We start from the raw sequence: 27,215 nt of genomic DNA, 5'->3' as shown, positions 1-27,215 counted from the left end.
TGTCAAACTGCTTTTTAATAACAGTGGCCTGTACCATTTTATCACCCACTACATCCTCTCTAATAGTATTGTCAGTTCATTTGTTAATGCCATTATACAGATGCATATTAGCATCTCATTGTGATTTTAATTTGTATTTCTTTAATGACAAATTAATTTGAGATACTCTTATGTGCTTATTAGCCATTTGTTGATCTTCTTTGGTGAAATATCGATTCTAATCTTTCACTCATTTGTTTTCTTAGTGCCGATTGGTAAGTATTCTCTATAAATCATAAATACAAGTCCTTTGTCAGATATATATTGTGCAAATATTTTGCAAATACATAATATGTATTTTATACATCATGTTCTTATGTTTTTGGTAGAGAAAAGGCTTTTAATTTTGAGGAAGTTTAATTTATTTTTTTATTGTATCATACTTTTACTGTTATATTTAAGAAACCTTTGCCAACCAAATTCACAAAGATTTTCTCCTATATTCTATGAATATTCGTAGTGTAGCTTTCACCTTTAGGTCTGTAATGCATTTTGAGTTAATTTTACATATGCTGTGAGGTAAATATCTTCACTTTTATTTTTACAGTATTTTCCCCTTGTCTTCAGTTTTGCTTTCCATGGTTTCTGTTACTTTTGGTTAACTATACTCTGAGAACATTAAATGGAAAATTCTGTGAATCAACAATTCCAAAGTTTTAAATAGTGTTCCATTTTCAGTAGTGTGATGAAATCTTGAGGTGTACTACTCTGTCCCCAGCTGGGGGGCGTGAATCACCCTTTTTTCCAGCATCTCCATGACATCTATACTCCCTGCCCATGAGTCACTTAGAAGCTATCTCTGTTAGATTACCTGTGGTGGTACCCTTATTTTACATAACAATGGTCCCAAAGCACAGGAGTAGTGATTCTGGCAATTCATATATATCAAAGAGAAGCTATGAAAGTACTTCCTTTAAGTGAAAAGGTGAAAGTTATCATCTTAATAAAGAAAAAATATTATATGCTGAGGTTGCTAATATCTATGTAAGAATGAATCCTCTATCCATGAAATTATGAAGAAGAAAAAACAAAGTAATGCTCATTTAAATATTTCCCTCAAATCAAGTCTGTCCTCTCTTGATGGAAATATTTACTAGTTAATTTATCCATATTTTTATTACTTACTGAGTAATTCAATATTATTTCTATACAGGGGCAACTCTACCACTTTCAAGCAATATCTTTGCCTATCATAATGAATAATTATATATTACATTATTGTATTAATGATTACATGATATCTCATACCAAGATCTCAAAGCACAATAATCCTAGAAAAATAATCAAAAAGCAAACCAAGAAGAGTAGTTAACAATAAAACTATTTTATATAATAGTTACAGTTCTTATGGTTGAAAGACATAATTTCAAAATAAATTAGCATTTAAAAATATGTTAATTTTTTATCGATCCAAAAGTGGTGAATTTGGCTTCAGGCATAAACAGAAACCATGTCATGAGTGATGTTTTCTGCTTATTTCTTGACATGTCTTCTTCTGTGTGGGTCTCAGTCTTAGGTACATCCAATGAAGACCAGAAAACCAGCAGAAACACCAGATATTAATTTAAGAGTTTAGTCCTAGAGGAAGAAAAAACCGCTCTTTTCCAGTAGTTCTAGGAGTCACCTTGACTATACCAATTTGAATAACTTGTCTTTTTTTTTTTTTTTTTTTTTTTTTTTGCCAAACAATTTCCAGGCATGAGATGCCTATCACTGGAGCTAAGTGTCAGCTCCATCCAAACATGGACTGTGAAAAGAATTAATTGCTCTCCAAAGGAAAATAAGGGACTTTTACTGGAAGCAAGAGCCAAGGATGCCCAAGAGGCAAAAACATCAAATGATCAACACATTCATGCATTATAAATTAAGCCATAATTCACTTTTTTTTTGTTTGTTTTTGAAATGGAGTCTCGCTCTGTCACCCAGCCTGGAGTGCAGTAGCACAATCTCTGCTCACTGCAAGCTCCGCCTCCCGGGTTCACGCCATTCTCCTGCCTCAGTCTCCTGAATAGCTGGGTCTACAGGTGCCCGCCACCACACCTGGCTAATTTTTTTGTATTTTTAGTAGAGATGGGGTTTCACCCTGTTAGCCAGGATGATTTCAAACTCCTGACCTCGTGATTTGGCTGCCGCGGCCTCCCAAAGTGTTGAGATTACAGGCGTGAGCCACTGCTCTGGGCCCATAATTCACATCTAATAAAAAATATATTTATTCATATAAAATATCACATTTACACTCTTGCATTACAATTTATATTCTTGTATATGGTTTATATCAACTGTGGCTTTAATTCTGTGTGTCATTTTTGAGACTCCAATTTGAATGTTTTTGTTCAGCTTATGTACAATTCAATCTTCTTTATATTTGTCCTTTTATATCAAGCTGTATTTTTTTTTCTCAGAACCAGGAAAGAGCAGTTGAAGAGAGTAGTAAACTGCAGCCAAAATTTAAAAGGAAACATTAGGAGAAACTTAGATTATTTTGTGGCAGCATGGGTGACTGATGGTGATGTGGTTTGGCTGTGTCCCCACCCAAATCTCATCTTGAATTCCCACATGTTGTGGGAGGGACCATGTGGGAGTTAATTGAATCATGGGGGCAAGATTTTCCCTTGCAGTTCTTATAATAGTGAATAAATCTCCCACGATCTGATAGTTTTTAAAATGGAAGTTTCCCTGCACAGGATCTCCTGTCTTATCCGCTACCACCTTCTGCAATCATTGTGAGACCTCCCCACCATATAGAACTGTAATTCCAATACCTGTTTCTTTTGCAAATTGCCCAGTCTCGGGTATGTCTATATCAGCAACGTGAAAATTAACTAATACAGTAGAATGGGGTGATGTTGAAAACATACCTGAAAATGTGGAAGCAATTTTAGAACTGGGTAACAGGCAGAGGTTGGAACAGTTTGGAGTGTCAGAAAAGGCAAGAAGATGTGGGAAAATTTGGAACTTCCTAGAGACTTGTCAAATGGCTTTGTCCAAAATACTGATAGCAGTATGGACAATAAAGTCCAGCCTGAGGTGGTCTCAGAGGGAGATGAGGAACTTCTTGGGAACTGGAGCAAAGGTGAATCTTACTATGTTTTAGCAAAGACACTGGTGGCATTTTGCCCCTGCCCTAGTGATTTGTGGAAACTTGAACTTGAGAGAGATGATTTAGGGTATCTGGCAAAATAAATTTCTTAGCAGCAAAACATTCAGGATATGTCTTGGGTGCTGTTAAGTGCATTCAGTTTTATAATGGAAACAGAACATAAAAGTTTGGAAAATTTGCAGCCTGACAACACAATATAAAAGAAAATCCCATTTTCTAAGGAGAAATTAAAGCCAACTACAAAAATTTGCATAAGTAACAAGAAGCCAAATGTTAATCCCCAAGACAATGGAGAAAATATCTCCAGGGCATGCCAGAGGTCTTCACAGCAGCCTCTCCCATCACAGGCCCAGAAACCTATGAGGAAAAAATGGTTTCATGGGCAGGCCCAGGGTCCCTGTTCTCTGTGTGTAGCCTAGGGACTTGGTGCCCTGTGTCCCAGACACTCCAGCTGTGGCTGAAAGGGTCCAACATAGAGCTCAGGCTGTGGCTTCAGAGGTTGCAAGCTCCAAGTCTCAGCAGCTTCCACATGGTATTGAGCCTGCAGGTGCACGGAAGTCAAGAATTAAGGTTTGGAAACCTCTGCCTAGATTTCAAAGGATGTATGGAAACACCTGGTTGCCCAGGCAAAAGTCTGCTGAAGGGTAGGGCCCTCCTGGAGAACCTCTGCTAGGGCAGTGCAGAAGGAAAAAGTGGGGTCAGAGCCCTCACACAGAGTCCCTACTGGGGCACTGACCAGTGGAGCTGTGAGAAGACTGCCACTGTTCTCCAGAGCCCAGAATGCTAGATCCACCTAGAGCTTGTACTGTGCACCTGCAAAAGCTGCAGACATTCAATGCCAGCCCGTAAACACAGTTGGGAGGGAGGCTGTCCACTGCAAAGCCAAAGGGACAGAGCTGCCCATGACAGTGGAAACCCACCTCTTCCATCGGCATGATCTGGATGTGAGACATAAAGTCAAAGGAGATCATTTTGGAGCTTTAAGATTTGACTGCCTCACTGGATTTCGGACTTGCCTGGGGCCTGTAGTCCCTTTGTTTTGGCCAATTCCTCCCATTTGGAAAGGCTGTATTTACCCAATACCTGTATCCCCATTGTATGTAGGAAGTAACTAACTTGCTTTTGATTTGACAGGCTCTTAGGTGGAAGGGACTTTTTACTGTGGACTCTTGAGTTAATGCTGAAATGAGTTAAGGCTTTGGAGGACTGTTGAGAAAGCATGATTGGTTTTGAAATGTGAGAACATTAGATTTGGGAGGGGCCAGGGTTGGAATGATATGGTTTGAATGTATTCTCACTCAAATCTCATCTTGAATTCCCATGTATTGTGGGAGGGACCCAGTGGGAGGTAATTGAACCATTGGGGCAAGTCTTTCCTGTGCTGTTCTTGTGATAGTGAATAAGCCTCACGAGGTCTGATGGTTTTAAAAAGGGGAGCTTCCCTGCACAAGCTCTCTTCTCTTGTCTGCTGCCACGTAAGATGCACCTTTCACTTTCTGCCATGATTGTGAGGCTTCCTCACCCACGTGAAATTCCAATAAACCTTCCCTTTGTAAATTGCCCCGTCTCAGGTATGTCTTTATTAGCAGCATGAAAACAGACTGATACATATGAGGACATTTGGAATATGCACATGTTGAAACACTGAGAGGAAGGAATTATGAAAGGGTAGGGCTAAAGTTCCTGAAAAGAACTGTAAAACATCATGGAAAAGAAATAAAAAAAAAAAATAGCTCACAATTTCTTACCATTTAGATATCACAATATTTCAATAAACACTTTAAAGTCATAGAATTGTTTTTACTTTCATCTGAAACTTGTAAGCAAAACGTTGGCTTCCCCATGTAAATAAATGCCCTTTTCATTTAGGACGCAGATTTCCCCACTAAATTAGAAATGAGCTTCATTTATTTCCATCTCATAGACACTATCTACTGGTCACAGAGTCATTGAACTATAATTGAATTAAATTCCTGCCATAGCTTAGCTCCAAAATTAGTATCGACAGCTCCATTCAACATCGTCTAATAGACTTCAGAAGGGGACATCTACTGTGTAATATCGTTGAGGTTTTGGATTTTTTTTTTTTTAAGAGTCTCACTCTCTCGCCAGTCTGGAGTGCAGTGGCACGATCTCAGCTCACTGCAACCTCCACCTCTCAAGTTCAAGCGATTCTCCTGCCAATGTTGAGGTTTCAACATTTTGTATGATATACTCCATTTTGTATGATGTATCATTTTGTATGATAAATACAGAAAATACTGTTGATGTATGTAAAATGCTTCAAAAGGTCTTGAGTTTTCAGGATCTTACAAAGAAGACACTATTATGATTTCGGTACTCAGCTCATTTTTTCTGATGGTGGACTACCATTAATTTCCTTAAAATATCTTTGTTAGCATACGTGCAAATTATGTTGACTCATAACCCATTATTTTATTTAGTACTAAAATACTGAAAAATAGTGTTATTTAGGTAACTTAAACATAGAATCCTTGTTTTGTCTACTTGTTAAACTTTCTACCTCCTAATAATTTCTGCAGAGCTAGTTGTGTTCCTTGAACACCTTAGCTCAACTGTGGTTGACTAGCTCTGCAACGTAAGGGCTGTTTCTGTCTCCTGTATTTTGTAGTACTACTTGGTATTTCTAGCATCTCCCAGGTGGGTACCTTCCTCAATGTAATTATCATCCAGCTTATCCTCCTTTCCAACATCATTTATGAAAATGTTAAATAAGTCCAGCTATAATGCTGACATCCCTGAAGCACACTCCTTAACACCTTTTCTTAACTTGATGCATTGCCATTTATCATTACATTCCTTTAGCCAATTTAAGTCCCAGGAAGAATGTTAATATTGAATCCAATTTGAGCTAAATTTTAATTAAGATTTCCTGAGACATTTTAACTGATTTAAGTATAATCAAAATTGATATCTCCTCTGTTATCCCCATCCTCCAATTTTCTAATTTTATCCATACACAAAAGAGAATTAGTTTGTCTGGCTTGAATAGCTCTCTATAAATATATGCCATTCATTTTGACTGTTTCTGCAAATGTTTCTCCTTTGCCTTTAGGAGTATGTCTGTCAGGCTTATACAAGTCCCAGAATCATGTCATAAAATGCCTTTCCTTCTGGCAACCACAGCTGTCCACCCCCAAATACCCAGCCTCAGGACTTAGTTGCATTAATGCCATTTCCTTTTTCATTCTCAATTATGTTTTGCTGCTATTTATGTGGACATTATTACTCTAAGTGTGACACATAATAAAAAATAGAATATGCATAATTTAACCCCTTCAGCATAGTGCAGTGTATAAAGTACTTTGTTTACATTTATTGAGGATATTAAGCATGAACTTTTGAATGGGAAATTAATTAACATGGTGTTCCTGAAATTGAATTCCAGTTTCAAGGTAAATGTGCATGTTTACATTTGATCAAGGAAGGTATGTCAGCATCTTCACCATATTTTCAAAGGAGTCTGCAAACTATAAAAACTACTACTTTTAGAAGTAATGTACTGAAAATATAAATATAAATAAAACATTTCTACATGTTAATTTACTACAATTACGTGTTGTCTTTATTCCACAGAAAACTTTTAATTATATTCACTCGTGTAAATTGAGACCACCTTTCTTTCATTCTTCACGTTTTGTATGATAAATACAGAAAATACTGTTGATGTATGTAAAATACTTACTATAAGATTTCCCACTATAATCCCTTTATATCCTTTTTCTCCTTTAATTTATATTTATCAGCAAGTCAAGGAGCCACCTTTAATATAATAAATCACTGGTACTTTAATGTTGCTTGATGAAGTTAATCATTGTTATCTTTTCATATATAATAACCCAAATAAAGTCTTTTAGATATCAGTTGTAGCAAAATGATTATAGATATATGTAAATTAGTTATACAGATGTCTACATGCTTAATTTCAAGGGCTCCAAATAGACTTCCTTTCCTCAAAGTAACATTTCTTGGGCTATGTTACCCTTGATATTCTTATAATGGGAGATGCATTCGTTTGATTGTTGACACGTTAATACTCTATGACTTATCAGTCCTTTATAAATGAGGGGGTGCAAGTTAAGAATTTTTCCTAGAGCAATTGCAAACAAAAAGGACACAAAGACGAGAGTCTCTGGGAGGAGACTCTATGAGGAGGAGAAAGCTATGGAAGGAAAAATGAGAGTGAAAGGAAGGTTGGGAGAAAGAAAAGCAGACTATGCCTATTTCATTTTTCCAGGTTCAGTCTGTTTTAATATGAGTTTATGTGTCAAGAACGCAAGGTGAGAAGGAAAAAAAAATAAATTTCCTATAGGGATATTTGATTTTCTGTTAGGGCTTTCCTCTTTTTCCCTTTGTTAAATTAAAATAAAGATAAACCTTCAAGATCCAAAGTTTATTTCTTATCACTCTAACAGAAAAAAAAAAAAAAAAAAATCACTCTTATTCTTGTGATTGCTTCAGTATTGTAACAGGACACAGTAGCCTCAGTTTAAAACAAAACAAAACAAAAAACACAACACCCAAGAGTATATATATCAAGCAAACTTTCCTCTTTTTTTTTCTTTGAAAGCCAGCTCCTTTTGTTGGGGGAATAAATGGCATGGTGGTGAAAAGTTGTGTCTTAAGTGGATTTATGTTGTGATTTTCAATTCCAGCTCACTGCAGTCGACGCAGACGAAGGGTCAAATGGGGAGATCACATATGAAATCCTTGTTGGGGCTCAGGGAGACTTCATCATCAATAAAACAACAGGGCTTATCACCATCGCTCCGGGGGTGGAAATGATAGTTGGACGGACTTACGCACTCACCGTCCAAGCAGCGGATAATGCTCCTCCTGCAGAGAGAAGGTAATTTACATTAGAACCAATGCAGTCTTTTCATCGGGCCCATTTAACCCTGTAATTAAATTTAAGAACCGCGGCAAGTAGTCTTTTATCCTATAAACATCTAAATTAGATCAGAAAAGCAGAGAGACCAGAGTCTCAGGAACAGCATGCATAGACTGATTTGGTTAAATTGTGGGAAAAGGACAGTATCAGAGGCATATTTCAAATTTATTATGGAAAAGTAAGGCTGCAGACAGAGAGAGAAAGGCTCTTGTCTTCAAAGAAATTAACATATGTGTCAGTGGCATGTAATGTTTCAGGGTTTCAAAGTAACTTCTGAATGTATGGATAATTATATAAAATAATATATATATTTAAATATGTATATACACACAGAGACACGCACACAGACACACACACACGCACACACACACACACACACAGAGTGAGCTAAAAGATTTCCTGCTATTACAATTACATCTTTCTAGTCTCCCACCTGAGAAATCCCTTTTGTTAATTTATTATTTCCAGATTTTCAGTATCATTCCAAGAAAATATGAATAAATATTAATATACTCCTTCATTTTGCTGGGTTTTTTTTTCCATTCACAATGAATGTATCATGGGATTCTCTCCATGTAAATACTAGATAAATCCTTCAAATTATTTTTTTCACAGTTATGTAATATTCCTTAATAAGTATAAAACTATGGAAGAAGTCTATTATTGATAAACTTGTATTCCTTAATAAGTATAAAACTGTGGAAGAAGTCTATTATTGATAAATTTTTCAATTTATCCTCTTTTACTGACAATGGAGAAATATTTAACACTGAACATGCATCATTTTGAATGTGTGCAAGTATATCAGTTTTTTATATTGGTATGTTAAGCCCAGATTACAATTATTCTGAATTTTCTACTAGTGTTTATGTGAATTCATATTGTATATTTAAATCCTTATTGTATTTGGGGTGTATCCTAGTACACAGTAGGAGGTATTAATGCAGTCATAGTTTTTTCCAGTCAAATAATCTCTGGTCCCCACAAAATACATTGTGATATTCATCCAAAGATGAACAACATTGGATAGTTCATCTTTTCCTCACAAATTTGAGATGTTGCATTTATTATATCATATATTTTCTTATGTATTTTGATTTTGATCTAAATGTTCTATTCAATTCTATTATTTATATTTTATGAGCTATTACCACACAATTTTAATGATTAAGGTTACATAGTATGCTCTATCCTCCGGTGCTACTAACTTACCTCAATGCTGTTTTCCCTCCAAAATGTTCCTTCTTGTTCTGTTAAGTTTTCTCTTTGACTTTAAATAAGCTAGTTCAGTGTTGCTGTTGTTTTTGTTAACTGTGTTTTTATTAGGAACATAGGAGATTTATAAATTACTTAGGAATATATTATATATGTTTGATGTTGAATCTTTCTATCCAAGAACATTTTGCATTTGCATTTTTGCATTTGTCCATGCATTTTTTGTGTTTTTAGCAGGCTTTTTCTCTTTTTATGTAAGTTCTGTACATTTCTTGCTTGATCTGTTTCTACATCTTTTGTTTTAATTGCAAATAGGCTTTTTTCCCCCCAGCCAAAGTCTAACTCTGTCTCTCAGGCTAGAGTATAGTGGCATAATCCCAGCTAACTGAAGCCTCAAACTCTGGGCTCATGCAATCTGCCCACCTCAGCCTCCCTAGTAGTGGGGACTACAGGTTCAGGCCACCAGTCCTAGCTAATTAAAAACAAATTTGTAGAATCAGAATTTTGCTTTGTTGCCCAGGCTCGTCTCAAGCTCTTGGCCTCTACTGATCCTCCCACTTTGGCCTCCCAAAGTGCTGGGATTACTGGCATCAGCCACAATGCCTGGCCTCCATTTTCTTTCTTTACTTTCATTTCCTAGTATACTTTCAATAAAAATGCTTATCTCGTTTGTGACTTGAATGAGACTGCCTCAGTGTTACCCCATTAGTTTAGTCTATGGTTTTAAAAACTATTAATAATACATTAAGAAAATACTCATCTATTTCTATTTTATTGACTTTTAAAAATAGTAATGGTGCTTTTCTCAGATAAAATAAATAGCTATCATATATGAGGACAGTAATGACTTTACTTCTTGAGTTGATGATATAGTGACTGATCTTACTATAGCTCCTGTTTTGCTTCCATGGTTTAGATGGATCTATTTTGCATCCATGGTATAGATTATATTAGGACATAATGTTTTTTTCTCTTGAAATAAGCTGATATTATATGCTTGCTGATATTTTATTTAATAAAATTAGTCTGTATTTTTTTTTGAGAAATCCTATCAAGATTAGGTATAGTTGTCATAATACTTCATAAAATAAACAAATAAAAACATAAGAAATCCCCAAAATAATTAATAAGTATAATATCAAACATGAATGTATTATAAACATGTATAAAACAAATAAATGAGTCTGAATCTGGTTCTCTGGAAAGACACAACAAAAATAAAGATGTAATTAATTGGATAAAATGCTATCTAACCTAATCAAGAAAAAAAGAACGAGTAAAACTACACAATAAAATCTAATGAGGAAACTACATAGAAATAGAAAAAAGTAAGATTCATAGGAGACAACTTTGCTTAAAGGTATGCAAAATTTGAAACAGAAATGGATGATTCTTTCAAAAGATACAATTTACCAACATTAGTTCAAAAAACAACAACAGGCCGGGCGCGGTGGCTCAAGCCTGTAATCCCAGCACTTTGGGAGGATCACGAGGTCAGAAGATCGAGACCATCCTGGCTAACATGGTGAAACCCCGTCTCTACTAAAAAATACAAAAAACTAGCCAGGCGAGGTGGCGGGCACCTGTAGTCCCAGCTACTCGGGAGGCTGAGGCAGGAGAATGGCGTAAACCCAGGAGGTGGAGCTTGCAGTGAGCTGAGATCGCGCCACTGCACTCCAGCCTGGGCGACAGAGCGAGACTCCGTCTCAAAAAAAAAAAAAAAAAAAAATCTCAAGAATCAGATAACTCAATATTACACCAGGTCCAGCAAGCTTGACAGAAGGACTGTAACTAAACTTTGCAGGGTGTGTGATCATCATTAATCACAGAGATATGGTTGGCGGAGTATTAGATTCTCATTTATACTTTTAAACTAGATTTCCTCCTCCTTAATAGTTTGTTTTCCTTTGAAGCTCATGTCAAAAAATAATTATAATGCACATTACCCCTCCTTGCTGTCATCAACAGATGATAGGTGTCTTCCCAATAACTTTTCTTCTTTCTAACCTCATATCCTATTGCCATCTACATAGTGGAAAGTCACACTTGGAAGAGTTTATTTCCTACCTGCCTGACATTCACTTCAACAGTACTCCTATCAAACTTCACATTGACTTTATATCCAATAAGAGGTTTAAGGCATCTCCCATCTTGCAGTCACGCTGACCAAACTTAAACTTAAACTCTACCAACTGAGCCTCATTGTTAAGATGAAGTTTCTATCAACAGGTGTAGCCCATGAATCCCACCTCTGTAGCCTTAACTCCTACTAGCGCTTCGCTTATATCCTTCTCTTTAGTTCCACAAAACATACATTTCTTTTCTTCAATGCTCTGTAAATTGACATGTGAGTTTTCCTCTGTCTGTTAATGTTCTGTGGTATTTATATGTAAATACATCTTGGATCTGAAATCTCTGCCCCTGTAACTTCTTCTGAAAAGTTTTTTCCTTCCTCCTATGTTGGTTTTCAGTCTGAAGTTTTTGCTCCTGTAGATTTCTATATGTACTTCCAAAATAAGAGAATAGAAACTATGAACATTGAACTGTAAATATAGCTTTTCTAGCACAATATTGGTGGAAGACAAAGGAAAACAAAAACAGTAATTTTTCTGTCTGATATCTACCAGAAAAAGCAATATAAATATCTGTAACCTTCATCTTAGAAACAAGCTAGAAATGCAGAATTACAAATAGACTCCTCGTAGCACATATTGACATATTTAATAGAAAATAATAAGATAATACAATCATCTATAAGCCAGGAACATTATCTCATTACTACTAATTACTATTGTCATATCAAAAAGTTGTCTTTTTAATTATTTTAATTATATCATTTCCAAACTTAAACTATCTTAAGTCTATTTTTCCAAAGCTCTTCTTTATTCATATTTTATGTTATTCTTACAACAAATGTTATAGATGAAGTTTTATTCATGGTATTAATAATTTAAAATTGTGATTTCATAGTCTGAACCTCAGACTTGAAATTATTTATGGCTTCCTGTAAGGTAACACCCTTTATTACAAAAAAAAAAAAAAGTGTTTTATATTCACACATAGATAAGTACAAATTCTCCAATTTATTTTAAACATTTGTTCTTCTAGGATGTAGGGAGAAATGGAAAGCAGATTTTGAATTCAGAAGCCTTGTATTTATCTGCCATCATTAATTAATTTTATAATCTTGATTCAGTGAGCTAAATTTTTCCATTTTAAAATTCTCTTTTGTAAAATAAGAATCAAATTAGATTGTTTTAAGGATCTTTTTCAATTATAACACCAAAACACCAAGTTTTCAGTCTAGGTCCTGCTGCTCACCACACAGAGAGCCCATCACTGACAGATCAATTATTGCCAAGGAAGAAGGCTTTAATTGGGTGCTGCAGCTGAGACGATGGGAGATCAGTCTGAAATCCATTTTACCGACCAACTAAAATTTTGGGTATATATAGCAGGGAAAAAATGTAACAATGTGTAAAAAAGTAGGAACTGGGAACTAGGGAGGGGCAAGAAAGCAGTCACGATGAATGAGGGGTCTAGCATCTCATTGTCTGGATATGGTGATCTGGTGTGTTTCATTTCTTTAATACTTTTTTGAGAGGCTGCAAGTGGTTTCCTGAGGAAGGAACTCACATAAAACACGTAAGTTTCAAGCTCTAAGACCAGAAGGATGAATTTCTATGTTTATCAAAAAAAGTGATCTATGGGACTATTTGTTTGGTTTCAGTCCCCCCTTTCTAATTATCAGTTCCTCAATCATGGGGAATTTGGTTGTCAATCTTTCTGGCTGCTTAATGCTGAGGAGGGCCATCATGGGCAGCATTATACTATAGGTGATTTCATGGTCACCCAGAAATCAAAGGCTAATCTAATAGTGTCATTTTCTTCTGAAACACAGTATTTCTCTCCTCAGCCCCCAACTTCCAACAAAGGCAAGTCATAGCAGGACAAATCTACTTTCAAAATAAGCTTCAGGCCCATATGCTTAGCCTGACTAACCACCCAAAGTGCAACAAGAATCATTTTTTATATAGGTCCTACATTGGCTTGCTTGGAACTTTTCACAAGGCCATTTCCGTCAAAGCCCTGAGAAAATAACCACTTCCTCCAATTGTGTCCCCATTGTACAAGAAAACATGTTGTTATTAAATGTATGCAAACAAACACATCGCCATCAATTAAGAATATTATTCTGGAGAAATTAGGCAGAGAAAAAATATGCCTCAAATTCTGTTTACAAAAGTATTCTCTACTTAATAAACTCAAAGCATAACTTTATAGGTTATAAATAGCTCTAAAAAGTTATCCAGACTCTGAAGAACAAAACAAAAAAAATCAGCAATATTTCAAAGATAAAAGCCACAAAAATTATTTCAGTCCTTCATTAGTTTAGTCCATGCAATCAGTTCTTGCCCTGCTTCATATTGGGTTAACAATCTTTATGAACACATCAGCCTTTAAATTAGTACCCTGGAATTTTCCTCTTTAACCCAATGGCACAATCTCCAAAGTTATCATTAACCTGCATTCAAAAGTCCTTTTCACAAACTCCACCAAAAAAGCAAGCCCTGGACTATAGCTGATTATACGTCACTTTTTGAGAAGGATCAAAGCAAAATAATAATTGTAGATGACAAAAGCCTTAAGACAGCCATAAAGACACAGTAGATAAAGAAATTTGGTTATTTCTGTGGCATACAACAATTTAACATAATAATCATAATTATTACTGACAACACATATTGACATATCAGAATTTTAGGAATCTCATAAAATCCTCAATTAATAACCCATCCCTGTAAATATTAAACAAAGGAAGCTTAACATCACCTCAGATTTGACAATGTCTCCTTCATAATTCTAACATAACAACTAAGCCTAATAAGCCTTACATGTCTCTCTTGAACTTCAGGGAAACTAATACCCAAAAAGGTTAGTATGAGGTCAAAAAGACTGAATTTAGAACTTGAAATTTTGCTATTGGAAATTCTGTCAAATATGAAAGGTTTAAGACACCTGATAACACAAAATATGATCGCAGGTCACTATAAAATATTTGTTTATTTAGCCAAAATAATAAAACAAAAACATTTACCTTTTGATAGAGAGGTGACTGTTTCTTAAGCAATAAGACCTAAAACTTAAGACAGCATGAGGCCAACTAATTCTGTCTCTCACCTCTCCATTTTTTTCCCTGCAGTTTCCTCAAGAAGTGAACAAAAATATCTTACATGAAAATTTTATTCAAATGAGAAAACCAAATTTTATCTTTGTATGGTATATTATTAATGTTAAATCTAATTTTAATAAAATCTTATATACAAATCTATCTAATTTTAATCAGTTTGACTATAAGATTTTCACAAACTTCTTATAGCCTTTTATGATTAGCCATTAAAGAGCAGATCAACGCTCCAAGAAAACCCTGTTATCCTGATATATAGGCCCAGACACTGGCCTTCTGTGATTGTGCTTTTGATATTAATGTTTAATTTACAGAAACTCTGAACTAAGTTTATCCTTCAAAATTGCCCCTTGCCATCTCACACACCCACAGCTTCCACAATAGTTCCTGGGTCTACAGGGATTGAATAGTTTTAATTTCTGGCCCTGTGTCTCGTGAAAGCAGTTCATTTTGATTGTCACCTTCTCCTGTGTCTGAAGATGAGACTTTGACTAGTATCAGTGCTCAAAATTTAACAGAAGTCAGTGCTTTCTTCAGACCCAGGATTCAAAGACCTGTAAGTTAACAGCACAAGGATTAGTTAATAGGATATTTATACTACAGAAAGCCTATTATTCTAATATGTCACAAATTAAAACACAGTGGTTTGGAGTTTAACAGATACTACTTACAGCACTTCTAACCACTGTGTTAAAGCAGTTAGGTTATTCATTCCATATTTCTAATTGTTAGCATTTCAGGGACAGAACTGTGACCAAAAGCATCAAAGTTTTGATATGTCCTTTGCCAAACTTTTCTTTTTTTTTTTTTTTTTTTTTTTTTTTTTTTTTTTTTTTTTTTTTGAGACGGAGTCTAGCTCTGTTGCCCAGGCTGGAGTGCAGTGGCCGGATCTCAGCTCACTGCAAGCTCCACCTCCCGGGTTCACGCCATTCTCCTGCCTCAGCCTCCCGAGTAGCTGGGAGTACAGGCGCCCGCCACCTCGCCCGGCTAATTTTTTTTGTATTTTAGTAGAGACGGGGTTTCACCGTGTTAGCCAGGATGGTCTCGATCTCCTGACCTCGTGATCCGCCCGTCTTGGCCTCCCAAAGTGCTGGGATTACAGGCTTGAGCCACCGCGCCCGGCCATGCGAAACTTTTCAAAGTAAGGCAACTAATGTTGTTGTTTTTTTTCCATTATTGAAAAATGGCAAATGCAAATATCAGTTTTGGAAATTCAGAATAAAGATAAGAAATGTCATTTCACTTAAATACTACACAACAAAGCAAGGACAAAGTGAAAACCACACAATAATTTCTCTTTAGCTATTTAAAAGACCATCATTACACATTTCTAAGATTCACTTCTGGATACAGTACTTACAACTAATTAAGTAACTTTCACCACTTAAGTCTTCAAACCAGTGCAACACTAGTACATATTTTGTTTTCTAGTACCACATGAATGCCCATCAGAGATAAATGGATTTGGATCAAAAATTACAACAAAGTATCATACTTTTTAAAGTAATTACTGCTTAATTCAGTTGAGTGTCACTTAATGTTAATAATGATAAACAAAACTAAAGTAGTTTGAGAGAAATTCCAATCAATTAAAAATTTCCTTAAAGAAATGTCTTTCCTGAACATTAAAACTTTGAACCCATATCACAGTTTTTCTTCATTAAAGGAACGGATCTGAAGTAACTCAAATTATTGATTGACTTGAATTACCTTGGAAATAAACATCATTTGAACACTTCTATTCTCATCTACTTTTCCAAATGACAAAGTATGTAATGTACTATTTTTGTTTAGAACTTATAAAAATAAGTCTTTTATGTGATTTTTGCCAGGAACCTTAAAGTTATCAGAGCTAGCAATATAATCAGAGGTAAAAAAAACAGTCAGATTTAAATGGCTGCTGTCCTTCATCAATGTTTTGAAGCTTGACAAAGGTAGTTTAGAAACTTTCAATAAATAGAGCAAATGATAAATTGTTGGGGATACATAGAAAACAAAATGACCATTCATAGAACCAAATAAAAGCTTTCCATTAGAAACTAAAAACCATCAATAGTTTTATATATATGTATATGTATACAAATATATATATGTGTATGTATACATATGTGTATATGTATAAATATAAATATGTGTATATGTGTATATATGTGTATATGTGTATATATTTGTATGTATAAGTAGAACAAACAGCAAATAAATGAAAATTAGAAGCAAAAATAGGCTGGGCGCAGTGGCTCACTCCTGTAATCCCAACACCTGGGGAGGCAGAGAAGAGGGGATCACGAGATCAGGAGATTGAGACCATCATGGCCAACATGGTGAAACCCCATCTCTACTAAAATACAAAAAATTAGCCAGGTGTGGTGGCAGCACCTGTAGTCCCAGCTGAGGACTGAGGCTGAGGCAGGGGAATCACTTGAACCCAGGAGGCAGCGTTTGCAGTTAGCCGAGATCATGCCACTGCACTTCAGCCTGGCAACAGAGCAAGATTCTGTCTCATGAAAAAAAAAAAAAAAAAAAAAGAAGCAAAAATAAACAGTATTCCAACCCTCAATTTTTCTTCTACTTAATTTACCTCGGGTTACAGTGTTACCCAGAGCCAAAAAAATTCACCTGATGAATATTTTATTCCTGATTCAGTTTTCTGAGATTTACTGGCTTTAAGTCCAGCAGTACCATTATATATTTTCTGTAATTAAGAAATTCACTTCAGGAATGTGATGCAGAATAGCAAATATACTATGAAATTTGGCTCCATGTTACATTCAGCTTTGGACTTAACTATATTTTAAAAATTGCCAAATTGCTAATGTATTTCTTTACAATAATTTATATTTTACTTTCATTAAGATATGAGCTTTAACTATGAACAATGTTAATTAGCCAAAGTATTCCAATTTTTATCAAGTTTCAAAGGATATTTTATTATCTAAGCTTTTACAACTTTGTATTTTCTTTGTATGGGCATGAAGGTAGACACACAGAGAAACAAGAAAAATGGCATGTGACTTACACAGACCATCCATGATATGCCTGGACTTTCTGTTTTGTCCTAGATTTTCTTTCTTTTCTATTTTTAATAACCAGTTATTTTAATTTAGGACAAACATTCATCAGACAAAAGCTTTTGTTATAAATTTTTTTTTTTCATTATCAACTTCCTTACCAAAAATGTATTTTCATATCTGTAACTTTTTTCACATCTCTTTTTCTTCTACTTACTGGTTTTCTTCTACCTTGTTTCGTAAGTAACCATTTCAAGCCCATAATTTGAATTAACATTTAGATAACTTCTGAACTAGACAAAATGATTTGTTCTCAATAAAAACACATCTTCTTTAGAATTCTTATCCTTAGTAGCCTTAAATTTTAGAGAACAAAGTTTTAGTGAACACCTGAGAAGCAAGAATTTCTGGGCTATCAGATATTAGCATTTTACAGATGAGATCCATTCCACAGTTTTTAGAAATATGTTTCCCCATAACTTTTTCTTAATTAGAAATGACCCAGACACCCAATGAGCATCAAAAACAATTTAAAATTTTTGAATTACACAAAAAGTTTACCTACAACATTTATTCAATTTACAAGTACTTGATTTTTTCATTTTAATAGTTTATCTAGATTACTCTGAAAACTGAAATATTTAGACACCATCATTTAAAGTTAGCTGTTTCCTTGTTCACTATGCTTTTTTTTTTTTTTTAATAGCTGGTGAATGTCAAGTCCTCAACTAAATCTTAAAATTAAATATATAGTTATTTTTGCCAGTAACTCACAAGAATCAGCTAAGAACATGCAATTAGTCTCATTTGTCAAAGAAGGTACACAAACCAAGATCATTTTATTTTGGCTGGGTTTATAGTTTTATAACCTTCTATGCCAAACCATGACACCTCAATTATATATAGCAGAGTCATATATAAAACCCAGACAAAAATGTATGCTGACAATTCTAAAGACATTTCTTTTTTTTTTTTTATCAAAAATTTTAAAGCCAGCTTGTTTATTGTGGTTTACTTAAGTCATTTGAACTTGAAAAATACTTTGGGCTTACTTATTTTATGTGTACTCTTTTATTTATAAACCAAATTCATAGACAAAAAAGAAAAAAAAAAACGACCCATAATATGTGAACATAAACACATTAAGACACATACAAACACACATAAAAATCCAATCCATTTTACCTCAGAACTCTAGCCGTGATATAGCAATACAAACTCACTGGTTTACATAGCCACACTTTCTTTAATCCAGTGAAGGCTGTGAATCAAAATTTTGGGTAGAACAGTTTTCATGGCAGTTTGATTTTTAAAGGCTAAACCTCCCCAGACTCCAAAGAACACTGGGACCAATCACCACTACAAGAGACACACGAGAACATCACGTACTGACCAGGCCCAACTGTGGTTAGAGCAGTAGTGCAAAAGCTTGGATACATGGAACTCTGTCACTCTTTCCCATTCAATAGCAAACTCCAGATTCCAAAGAATACTGGAGTCAAACCGTGTTTAAAGAAAGTTAGTTTACTGAATTCTAGTTTCCTCTGACTATATCAAATACGCACAATCACCAACACAATCCAACTACTGAAACAACAAACGAGCCCTAAGAGTGTCCAAACTGAAACAGTTGGGGTGCTTCTTCTTTCTATTGGTTGGGCTTGATCAACCCACAAACGAACATTTCTTAGGAATTTCTCAAATTGAGAGCAGCCAATCCCACTGTCTGGTACCCACAAAAAATACACACTTGCTTACACATACACACACACCACAATTACAAACAAGCTCCCAAGAGCGTTCATACTGAAATCCCCAAAAAGTGTCCATACGAACACAGGGTGCTTCCCACTCTCAGTCATTTGGGCTTGTTCAACCTACAAATAAAAATTTCTTTAAAAAATTCTCAAACTGAGAGGAGGGGATCCTGCTGTCCAGGACCACAAAGGAACTGACACTCATCTATCTGGATGCAGATGTCAAATTTCAAATGCTGTTCTGACTAGACAATCAGGAATGTAGTTGGGGGTAGCTGCTGTTCGGCCAGAAAGAAACTGAAACACCTCCAGTGAAAATCAGGTGGGCAACTGCTTAGGAGGCCTTCTGAGACACTCGACTCAAGGCCGCCAAGACACAAGCAATGTGTTCCTGTCAGGTAACCAAAATCTGTCACAGGAACACTAGGGGTTCAGTTTAGATTATGCTGCTGGTAATACAAAAAGCCAATCACTGAAACAATAATTGTTGTCAAAGAAGAAGACTTTAATCCAGTGCTGTAGCTGAGGAAATGGGTAACAATCTCAAATTCAACTCACTGACTGACTAAAATTAGTGTTTACATAGCAGGGAAGAATTGTTAATGTGTAAGAAAACAGGAGCTAGGGAGGGGCAAGGAAACAATCATAACGATTGAGGGGTGTGACGATTGAGGGGTGTGACATTGGATGTGGTGATCTGGTGAGTTTCAGTTCTTTGATACTTTTTTTTGGGAGGCCTGAAGGTTGTTTCCTGAGAAAGGAGCTCAGATAAAACAAATGTAAGTTTCAAGCTTTAAGATCAGAAGGGTCAATTTCTATGTTTATCAAGAAACAAAAAACAAAAAACTATTTATGGGACTATTGGGTAGGTTTCAAGAGTATATAAGAAATATATTACCTCTTTTGTTCTACTTTGACCTTTATTACCAGATGAAATATAATAAAGCTTTATGATGTTCGTTTTTAGAAATGGAGATTTATCTACATCATTCTGGCTATATTACAAAAATAAAATTTGTCTCATATATATGCTCAGTGTTATGCATTTAGCACTAGCTATAAAATGTGAATACAAAATGCTTGCATAAAGTATTTTTATTTATATAGTGACTGCCCTATTTTAGTAAGTGCTTAAATGATGCTGTTGAATTACTACTATTTATTACAGCATAAATGCTATTATTTTATTGTTAATACTATTGGTATTCAATTTTAGGAAAGCTAACTCTGACACTGTGCTGACATCAGGGATAAAAAGGAGATAGCATTTTAAAAGGCAATAACCCACAAGAAACCTGGTGCTTATTTAAACACATTGTAGGGGTGTGCCAGGATGTTGCAGATGAAAAATGCAAGACCTTGAGATATGATCTCCTCCAAATAACTAAGATTCACATCCAATAAGGGAGGAAAACATAATTAGCAATACTACCTTTTGAATTATTGTGGAAAAGAACAGAGAAGGCAAAGGAGTAAGGACAGATCAAGGAGATGGTCCTGTTGGGCTAAAATTTGTCTCTGTGTTCTGTCTGGGTCTAGAGTCCTCTTTGTTTCAGCATTTTAAAGTTTTCTTCTCTGTGATAAATATCCAAGTGCCTCATATGAGTTTAAGGTCCTTATTGTAGTATTGTCACACTTTAGCCCTCTAAAATGGGAAGATAATGAAAGGGAAAGGAATAAAGAAATAAAAAAGTGTAAGTGTAGTTTAACTATGCTTTCAGAAGCCTTAAGACACTGATATTCTTGTAAAACCTCTATAAAGTATTCTTGACCAGTAAACTGAAAATCTAAAGCATATCAGAAGCAGAAAGGGGCCTAGCTTTTGAAAGAAAGCTTCGAATCTGCAGTACAGATATGTTCCAGGTCAAAAAAAAATAGTTAAACATTGAGGAAGTTTCTTGGATCCAGGGTTATTGAAGATGTTAGGTGAGTTTATAGAGTTTTCTCCTGAGGTAATTAAAAAAAACAGGTGAGTCTACGTATTGTACTTTTCATGAGATTCTGAAGCAGTGGTCTTCAAATTCTAGTTTCTATAAGTAGAACCTTGGAAATTTGTAAAAATTGTAGATTCTTGTATCCTACCCTAAAGATTATGAGACAACATGCTCAAATTCTAACACCAACATACCCCATGCTGGGGAGGGGTGAAGGAGTATCGTGCCTTTGTAGGAATTTAGCCAAGTGAAAGGATTCAATTAAAATATCTACAGTATTATAAAGGATGTAACTAAGGAAAATGCAAGATTGTTTACACTATTCATAAAGTAGACTAAGTAACCTTAAGCCTTATTTTGAGTAATTTATTAATAATAAATTATAAAAGTATGTTTCATATATATGTATACATGTACTTATATATACAAATATATAAACTTACTTCATCTTTATCATGACCTTAGATGTTATTATTATTTACATTTATTATGTGGAAATAATGAAACTGAAAGAAGTGATTTGCTCTAGATCACTGAGGGCAGCACCAAAATTCTAACTCAGGAATATCTGGTTACAAATTCTGTGTTCAACATCACTCACCTACTGTTATTACCGATAGTATTGTAGGACTTGTTATGCATAGAGAATGTACTATCACAGAAAAGAAAGAGAAGAGATTCATAAAATGTTTTAAAAACTTGATCAACAACAGACGCTAAAATAAGCCAAGATCTTCAAGGGTAATATCAGGGAAAATGTTTTACATCTTGGGGCTGCTTCTGGGGTCAGATTACCACCTGGCAGGATGTTAGGTCTACCTCAAAATGACAATTCCTTTGTTCTCACAACATGGGAAGTGGGAATCTTTGCAGTATACTATAAATTTTGTAACTTCCCATTGTTTCGTGTTCACATTAATAATTATAATTATAAAAGCAACATTTCATCATCTGTTTGAATCCATTTAAGAAATATTTGATTAATTTTATTGGCAAATTTTGATACTAAATAGATAAAATCAGAGACAGAAATGAATACAGATATTTTAACTAATTACAAAAGTTTAAAATATTTCAATTTAAAGTGAGATTACTTTAGAACAATATCATGATAAATGTAGGTATGAGGGTTTTTTTTTGTTTGTTTTTTGTTTTTTTTTTTTGATTCAGAGTTTCTCCTGGTCGCCCAGGCTGGAGTGTAATAGCGTGATCTCGGGTCACTGCAACCTCCACCTCCCGGGTTCAAGCAATTCTCCCTCCCGCCTCAGCCTCCTGAGTAGCTGGGATTACAGGCCACCACAACCAGCTAATTTTTGTGTTTTTTAGTAGAGACGGGGTTTCACCATGTTAGTCATGCTGGTCTTGAACTTCTGACCTCGTTATCCGCCCGCCTTGGCCTCCCAAAGTGCTGAGATTACAGGCGTGAGTCACCGCGCCCGACCATGAAATTTTTTAAAGTCACGGTAGCTTTTATGTTTACTATTCTATTGTTATCTATCTACTGATGATATGCTCAAAAACAACTTGAATTTAGGTATATTATAAAGTGACAAGCTATAAAACGAAATTTTAGTGCCCATGTTCTGAATTCGTTTTTTTTTTGTTGTTGTTGTTGTTTTTTTCTTTTTTTCTTTTTTTTTTTTTTTTTTTGAGACGGAGTCTCGCTCTGTTACCCAGGCTGGAGTGCAGTGGTGCGATCTTGGTTCACTGCAAGCTTCGCCTCCCGGGTTCACGCCATTCTCCTGCCTCAGCCTCCTGGGTAGCTGGGACCACAGGCGCCCGCCACCACGCCCGGCTAATTTTTTTTTTTTTTTTTGTATTTTTAGTAGAGACGGGGTTTCACCGTGTTAGCCAGGATGCTCTCCATCTCCTGACCTTGTGATCCACCTGCTTCCCAAAGGGCTGGGATTACAGGCATGAGCCACAGCGCCCGGGCTGAATTTCTTTTAAAAGGTTTTGAAAAGTAGAATGGTTTAGTTAATAAACTCAGGCAAATATTTTTGGTGACCATGTCTTTTAATTGAAGCATGTCATAAAGAGTTTGGGACTACTTTAAGAAGTTTCTAGGCTAGGCGTGGTGCTCAGGGCTGTTATCCCAGCAGTTTGGGAGGCTGAGGTAGGTGAATCACCTGAGGTCAGGAGTTCGAGACCAGCCTGGCCAACATGGCAAAACCCCATCTCTACTAAAAATACAAAAATTAGCCTGATATGGTGACACAGGTCTGTATCCCAGCTACTTGGGAGGTTGAGGCAGGAGAATCGCTTGAACCCGGGAGGTGGGGGTTGCAATGAGCAGAGATCATGCCACTGCACTCCAGCCCAGCCTGTGGAGCGACTCTCCATCTCAAATAAACAAATAAATAAATAAATAAATAAATAAATAAATATTCTCATCCCCAAATAGAAATTATAACAAATGTATTTTGAACTAAATCATGACTTTGTTAAAATAAATTCAAACCTACATCTTAGGCAGTGGTGGTATGTTTGTACAAAATGTATGTACGCATGAGTGTATATATGTATGTGTATATATTTGTGTATATATATATCTGTGTGTGTGTATGTACACATATGTTTTTTCACAATAGAGGGCTAACCTTATAAATTTTCAGATTTCATTGATATATTTCAGCCAATGTTTCCACCTTACAAACCTTGACTAACATGCTTCTTCAAGTTTTGTTTTATAAAAATTTCAAAGTTCAGAGATATCAAAAAAGTTGACTATGTCAATGCTAATTTTTTTTCCTTGTAATGATAAGGTATCTTTTCCTTTAAGAAAAGCTCCTGTTAATATTAAGGGCTTTATTAAATCTGATTCCTAGCTTATCATATTTTGCTTTTTAGAGAAGATTTTAAAACATATTTAGTTTTGTTTGCAACTATTTTACATAGGATTCCTTATGATCCTGACTCCTGAGATACACTTACAGTAAGCCATTGACCTCAGCAACAGAATGGGTAAAACACAGCCCGTAATTTTTTGTGTGTGTTATTTTAATCAATACTCCCCCTGCTGTTTTAACAGGAAAAAAGCCCCAAGGACAGCTCTTATTACCAGATGTTTATAGAATGATTTTGCTATTAGAGAAGCATTAAAAACAAAGTCAGAAGTCGAGGCACGTTAATTTATTAACTTTATTTATATAGCTATTCCATTTTAATTTACACTATTAATCTAAGTAGGAAAAACAGATACTGGAGGCAATTACTTTTCTTTTACTGAGATAATTTCATAGCACCATTATACTTTGGTGGTAGTTTTATTTTTCTATCCTTTCATTTTGACTTTACTATTTTTCATGAAATTTGGAAATTTTTTCTCCAGTAAACCCAACAAGCGAATAAACAATGCAGCCTAACATTAAATGTGATGCAGATTCGTAACCATCTTGTTTGCCTCTCTCTGCAGGCACTCCATCTGCACTGTGTACATTGAAGTGCTTCCACCAAATAATCAAAGCCCTCCTCGCTTCCCACAGCTGATGTATAGCCTTGAAATTAGTGAAGCCATGAGGGTTGGTGCTGTTTTATTAAATCTACAGGTATGTTCCTTGGGTGTGTGTGTGTGTGTGTGTGTGTGTGTGTGTGTGTGTGTGTGTGTGTCTGTAAATTCTAAAGTGATAAGCTTGGCATTTAATGAGTTTATATTTGTGTATGGAGGGAAAAACCTCACATGCTTGCCTCCACTCTAGTGAATGAAAGTTCCATCTGGAAAGGAAAGCAAGGGTAATATGGATGGAGGGTTTCCACAGCTAATCTATTCTATTGATCACCACAATTGAAGAACTAACATTTGGCTGGTAGGGATTAGCTGCAGTCATTACAGGAGAGAATGAAGGGATTGGAAACACGTACTTGAATATTTTGTACTTTGGATCCAAAGAGTCTGCAGCTGACTATTATTTTCTGTTTTGTATGCCTTTTCTCCAGCTGGATTTATTTTTGCTGCAGTCTTGTATAGGGGAATTAACTTTGTACTCAAAGGCTGATGGTAGGCATTTTAATTCTGAGACAAGCCCCACTTCATTTCATGGCCATAGGCAAATCTTGTAATTGCTGTTTTTTATTCATTTATGAGAAGGGGGTAGTTTTAGCTGATATTTTTATTTGTAGCTAGAGATTCATGAGCATATATATTACTTGCAAGATGATAGCTTGGTGTTCACTGTTTATATATTTCTGACCAAAGTATCTTTGGCCAGGAAAAGCTCTATCTTTGAATATGCAGCTTCAAGTTGGGCTAAATATGGTGTTGATATATTTTCACTTTGCTATGTCAATCATAAGAATCATAAGATGATGCATTGTTTTATACATGAATGTTCAGAGAACAGAGTTTATCTTCTGATGTTACATGGGAATTGCAGAAGTTGCTGATATGAGAATTTATGAAGCTGGCCTTGAAGCCTAGGGGAGATTTTAACATGACTGACCCAGGAAAATTCCAGCATCAATCTTTATCATCAGCTGACATGACATAAGGCACAGCTACATCTTGCTCAAATCCCATTCGAATATTAACACCCTCTCACTTAAATCTGGGTGATATAAAAGTGAAGATTTCATAGAATGCTTGTATTGAAAATGATGCAAAAATAACAGAACACATCAATCTTATTTTTGAGATGTGGAAAGCTAACCCCATAGAAAGTAATTGATGCTTAAAATCAGTTGATTGAGTTTTCATCACTTCTAAAACGGCGATTTCTGTTATATCCTACTGATTACTAATAGCTACTGAAATTTTCTTGGCATTACCAAGTACTTCTTTGGGTCTCTACGCTAATATTTATTCTGTTGCTTTTCTCCAGGTACTTAGAGAGAGTTTTCTTTAATTGATCATTTAATATTGAAACAAAATTATATGAAGGTAGAGATATTAGTAATATGGAAATTTGGAGGATTTTAGTGAAATAATTAAAAGAAAGAGAATAAAACCTACAGTCTCTTTAGGAGAAAAAAAGTCAAATTATTGTAATGATAAAGAATAGAAAAAAGCAAATATTAAGATATGTTCATTTAATGGAATAATAAGATCTTTGTCTTTACATTCATGGGAATTCATTTATTGAAGCAAGAATAAAATAAGAGAAAGAAAAGGAAAATAAAATAAATCTTACATGTGTAAGATTCAGGTCAAGAAATTATACATTTTATATTTAAATATGTCTCAAGTATGTGCCTTTATGTAATTTAACTTCCTATGAAGTAAGACATAATTTTACTTATAAAGTGGCTCAGGTTTCATTTTAATAAAATCCAGGAAGATTTAGGAAACATATTATAGTTCAATAATCCTCCCTGTGAGTTAAAGATGAAAAGAAGTTGGTCTTTTTCATATTTCAAATTTCTCTGGTACAAAGGCTGAAAAAACACTTGAAATGACATTTCTATTCACCCTTTGTGCTTCTGGTATAAGGAAAAGAAAGGATGCCAACTGTAGTGGCAGTCTCTATTAGAAAGAACAAGGGTGATACCATGAAAGTACTTTTCACAGGCCACTAACCACCCACTTTTGTTCATGATCAACTGAGACTGCATTTAAGCTACTGACCTAAAAGTTGGAAAGCTTCCATCAAATTACTCTTCAAATAAGAAGATGCATTAGAGGTACCCTGGCTGCCTCTGTCCTCATCCTTTTCACACTCTAGCACTACCTACTGCTGACTCACTGCTCAATTTGGAAGACAGAATTTGTGAGGAAATATAGTTTTGAAGATAGCAGCAAATTGGCTTCAAACTAATCTGTTTTGATGGAGATCTAAGTGATTTCTTTTCAGACAACAATTCTTGTTTCCCCCCTTCCCACTTCTGCTTTTAAGAATGGGCCTTTTATGCTATCTAAAAGTTGTTCGAGAAGCAGTGATTTTCCTCAGTGCATGAATGCTGTTTTGCCTGACGGCTGTATTGATGGCGTTCACTTGAGGAAAATATTACTAGAGCTTTCTCAAACCTGTTATGCTGATCAGGGTTAGTTATAGGTAGATGTTTTTCCTCCAGAGTTCTGACCGGCCAGTGAAACTCGTCACAGTCAAATGCTGGAGCCAGACCACGGC

At 35.3% G+C, this 27,215-nt stretch overlaps 1 protein-coding gene across 11 annotated transcripts in view; it reads left to right on the top strand.

Moving 5' to 3' along the window:
* Window positions 1–27,215, top strand: part of LOC105496640 (protocadherin related 15) — a 1,825,405-nt gene that overhangs the window by 1,467,087 nt on the left and 331,103 nt on the right. For all 11 annotated transcript variants that reach the window (XM_071069550.1, XM_071069551.1, XM_024797557.2 and 8 more), the window contains 2 exons: window positions 7,816–8,009; window positions 24,569–24,701. In XM_071069550.1, coding sequence (XP_070925651.1) covers window positions 7,816–8,009; window positions 24,569–24,701 — 327 coding nt within the window. The remainder of the gene's footprint in view (window positions 1–7,815; window positions 8,010–24,568; window positions 24,702–27,215) is intronic.

The sequence above is a fragment of the Macaca nemestrina genome, chromosome 9, assembly GCF_043159975.1.
Source record: "Macaca nemestrina isolate mMacNem1 chromosome 9, mMacNem.hap1, whole genome shotgun sequence".
Taxonomy (NCBI): Eukaryota; Metazoa; Chordata; class Mammalia; order Primates; family Cercopithecidae; genus Macaca; species Macaca nemestrina.
Note: the sequence above shows the minus strand (reverse complement) of the source record. Positions and strands in the feature narration are given on the sequence as shown.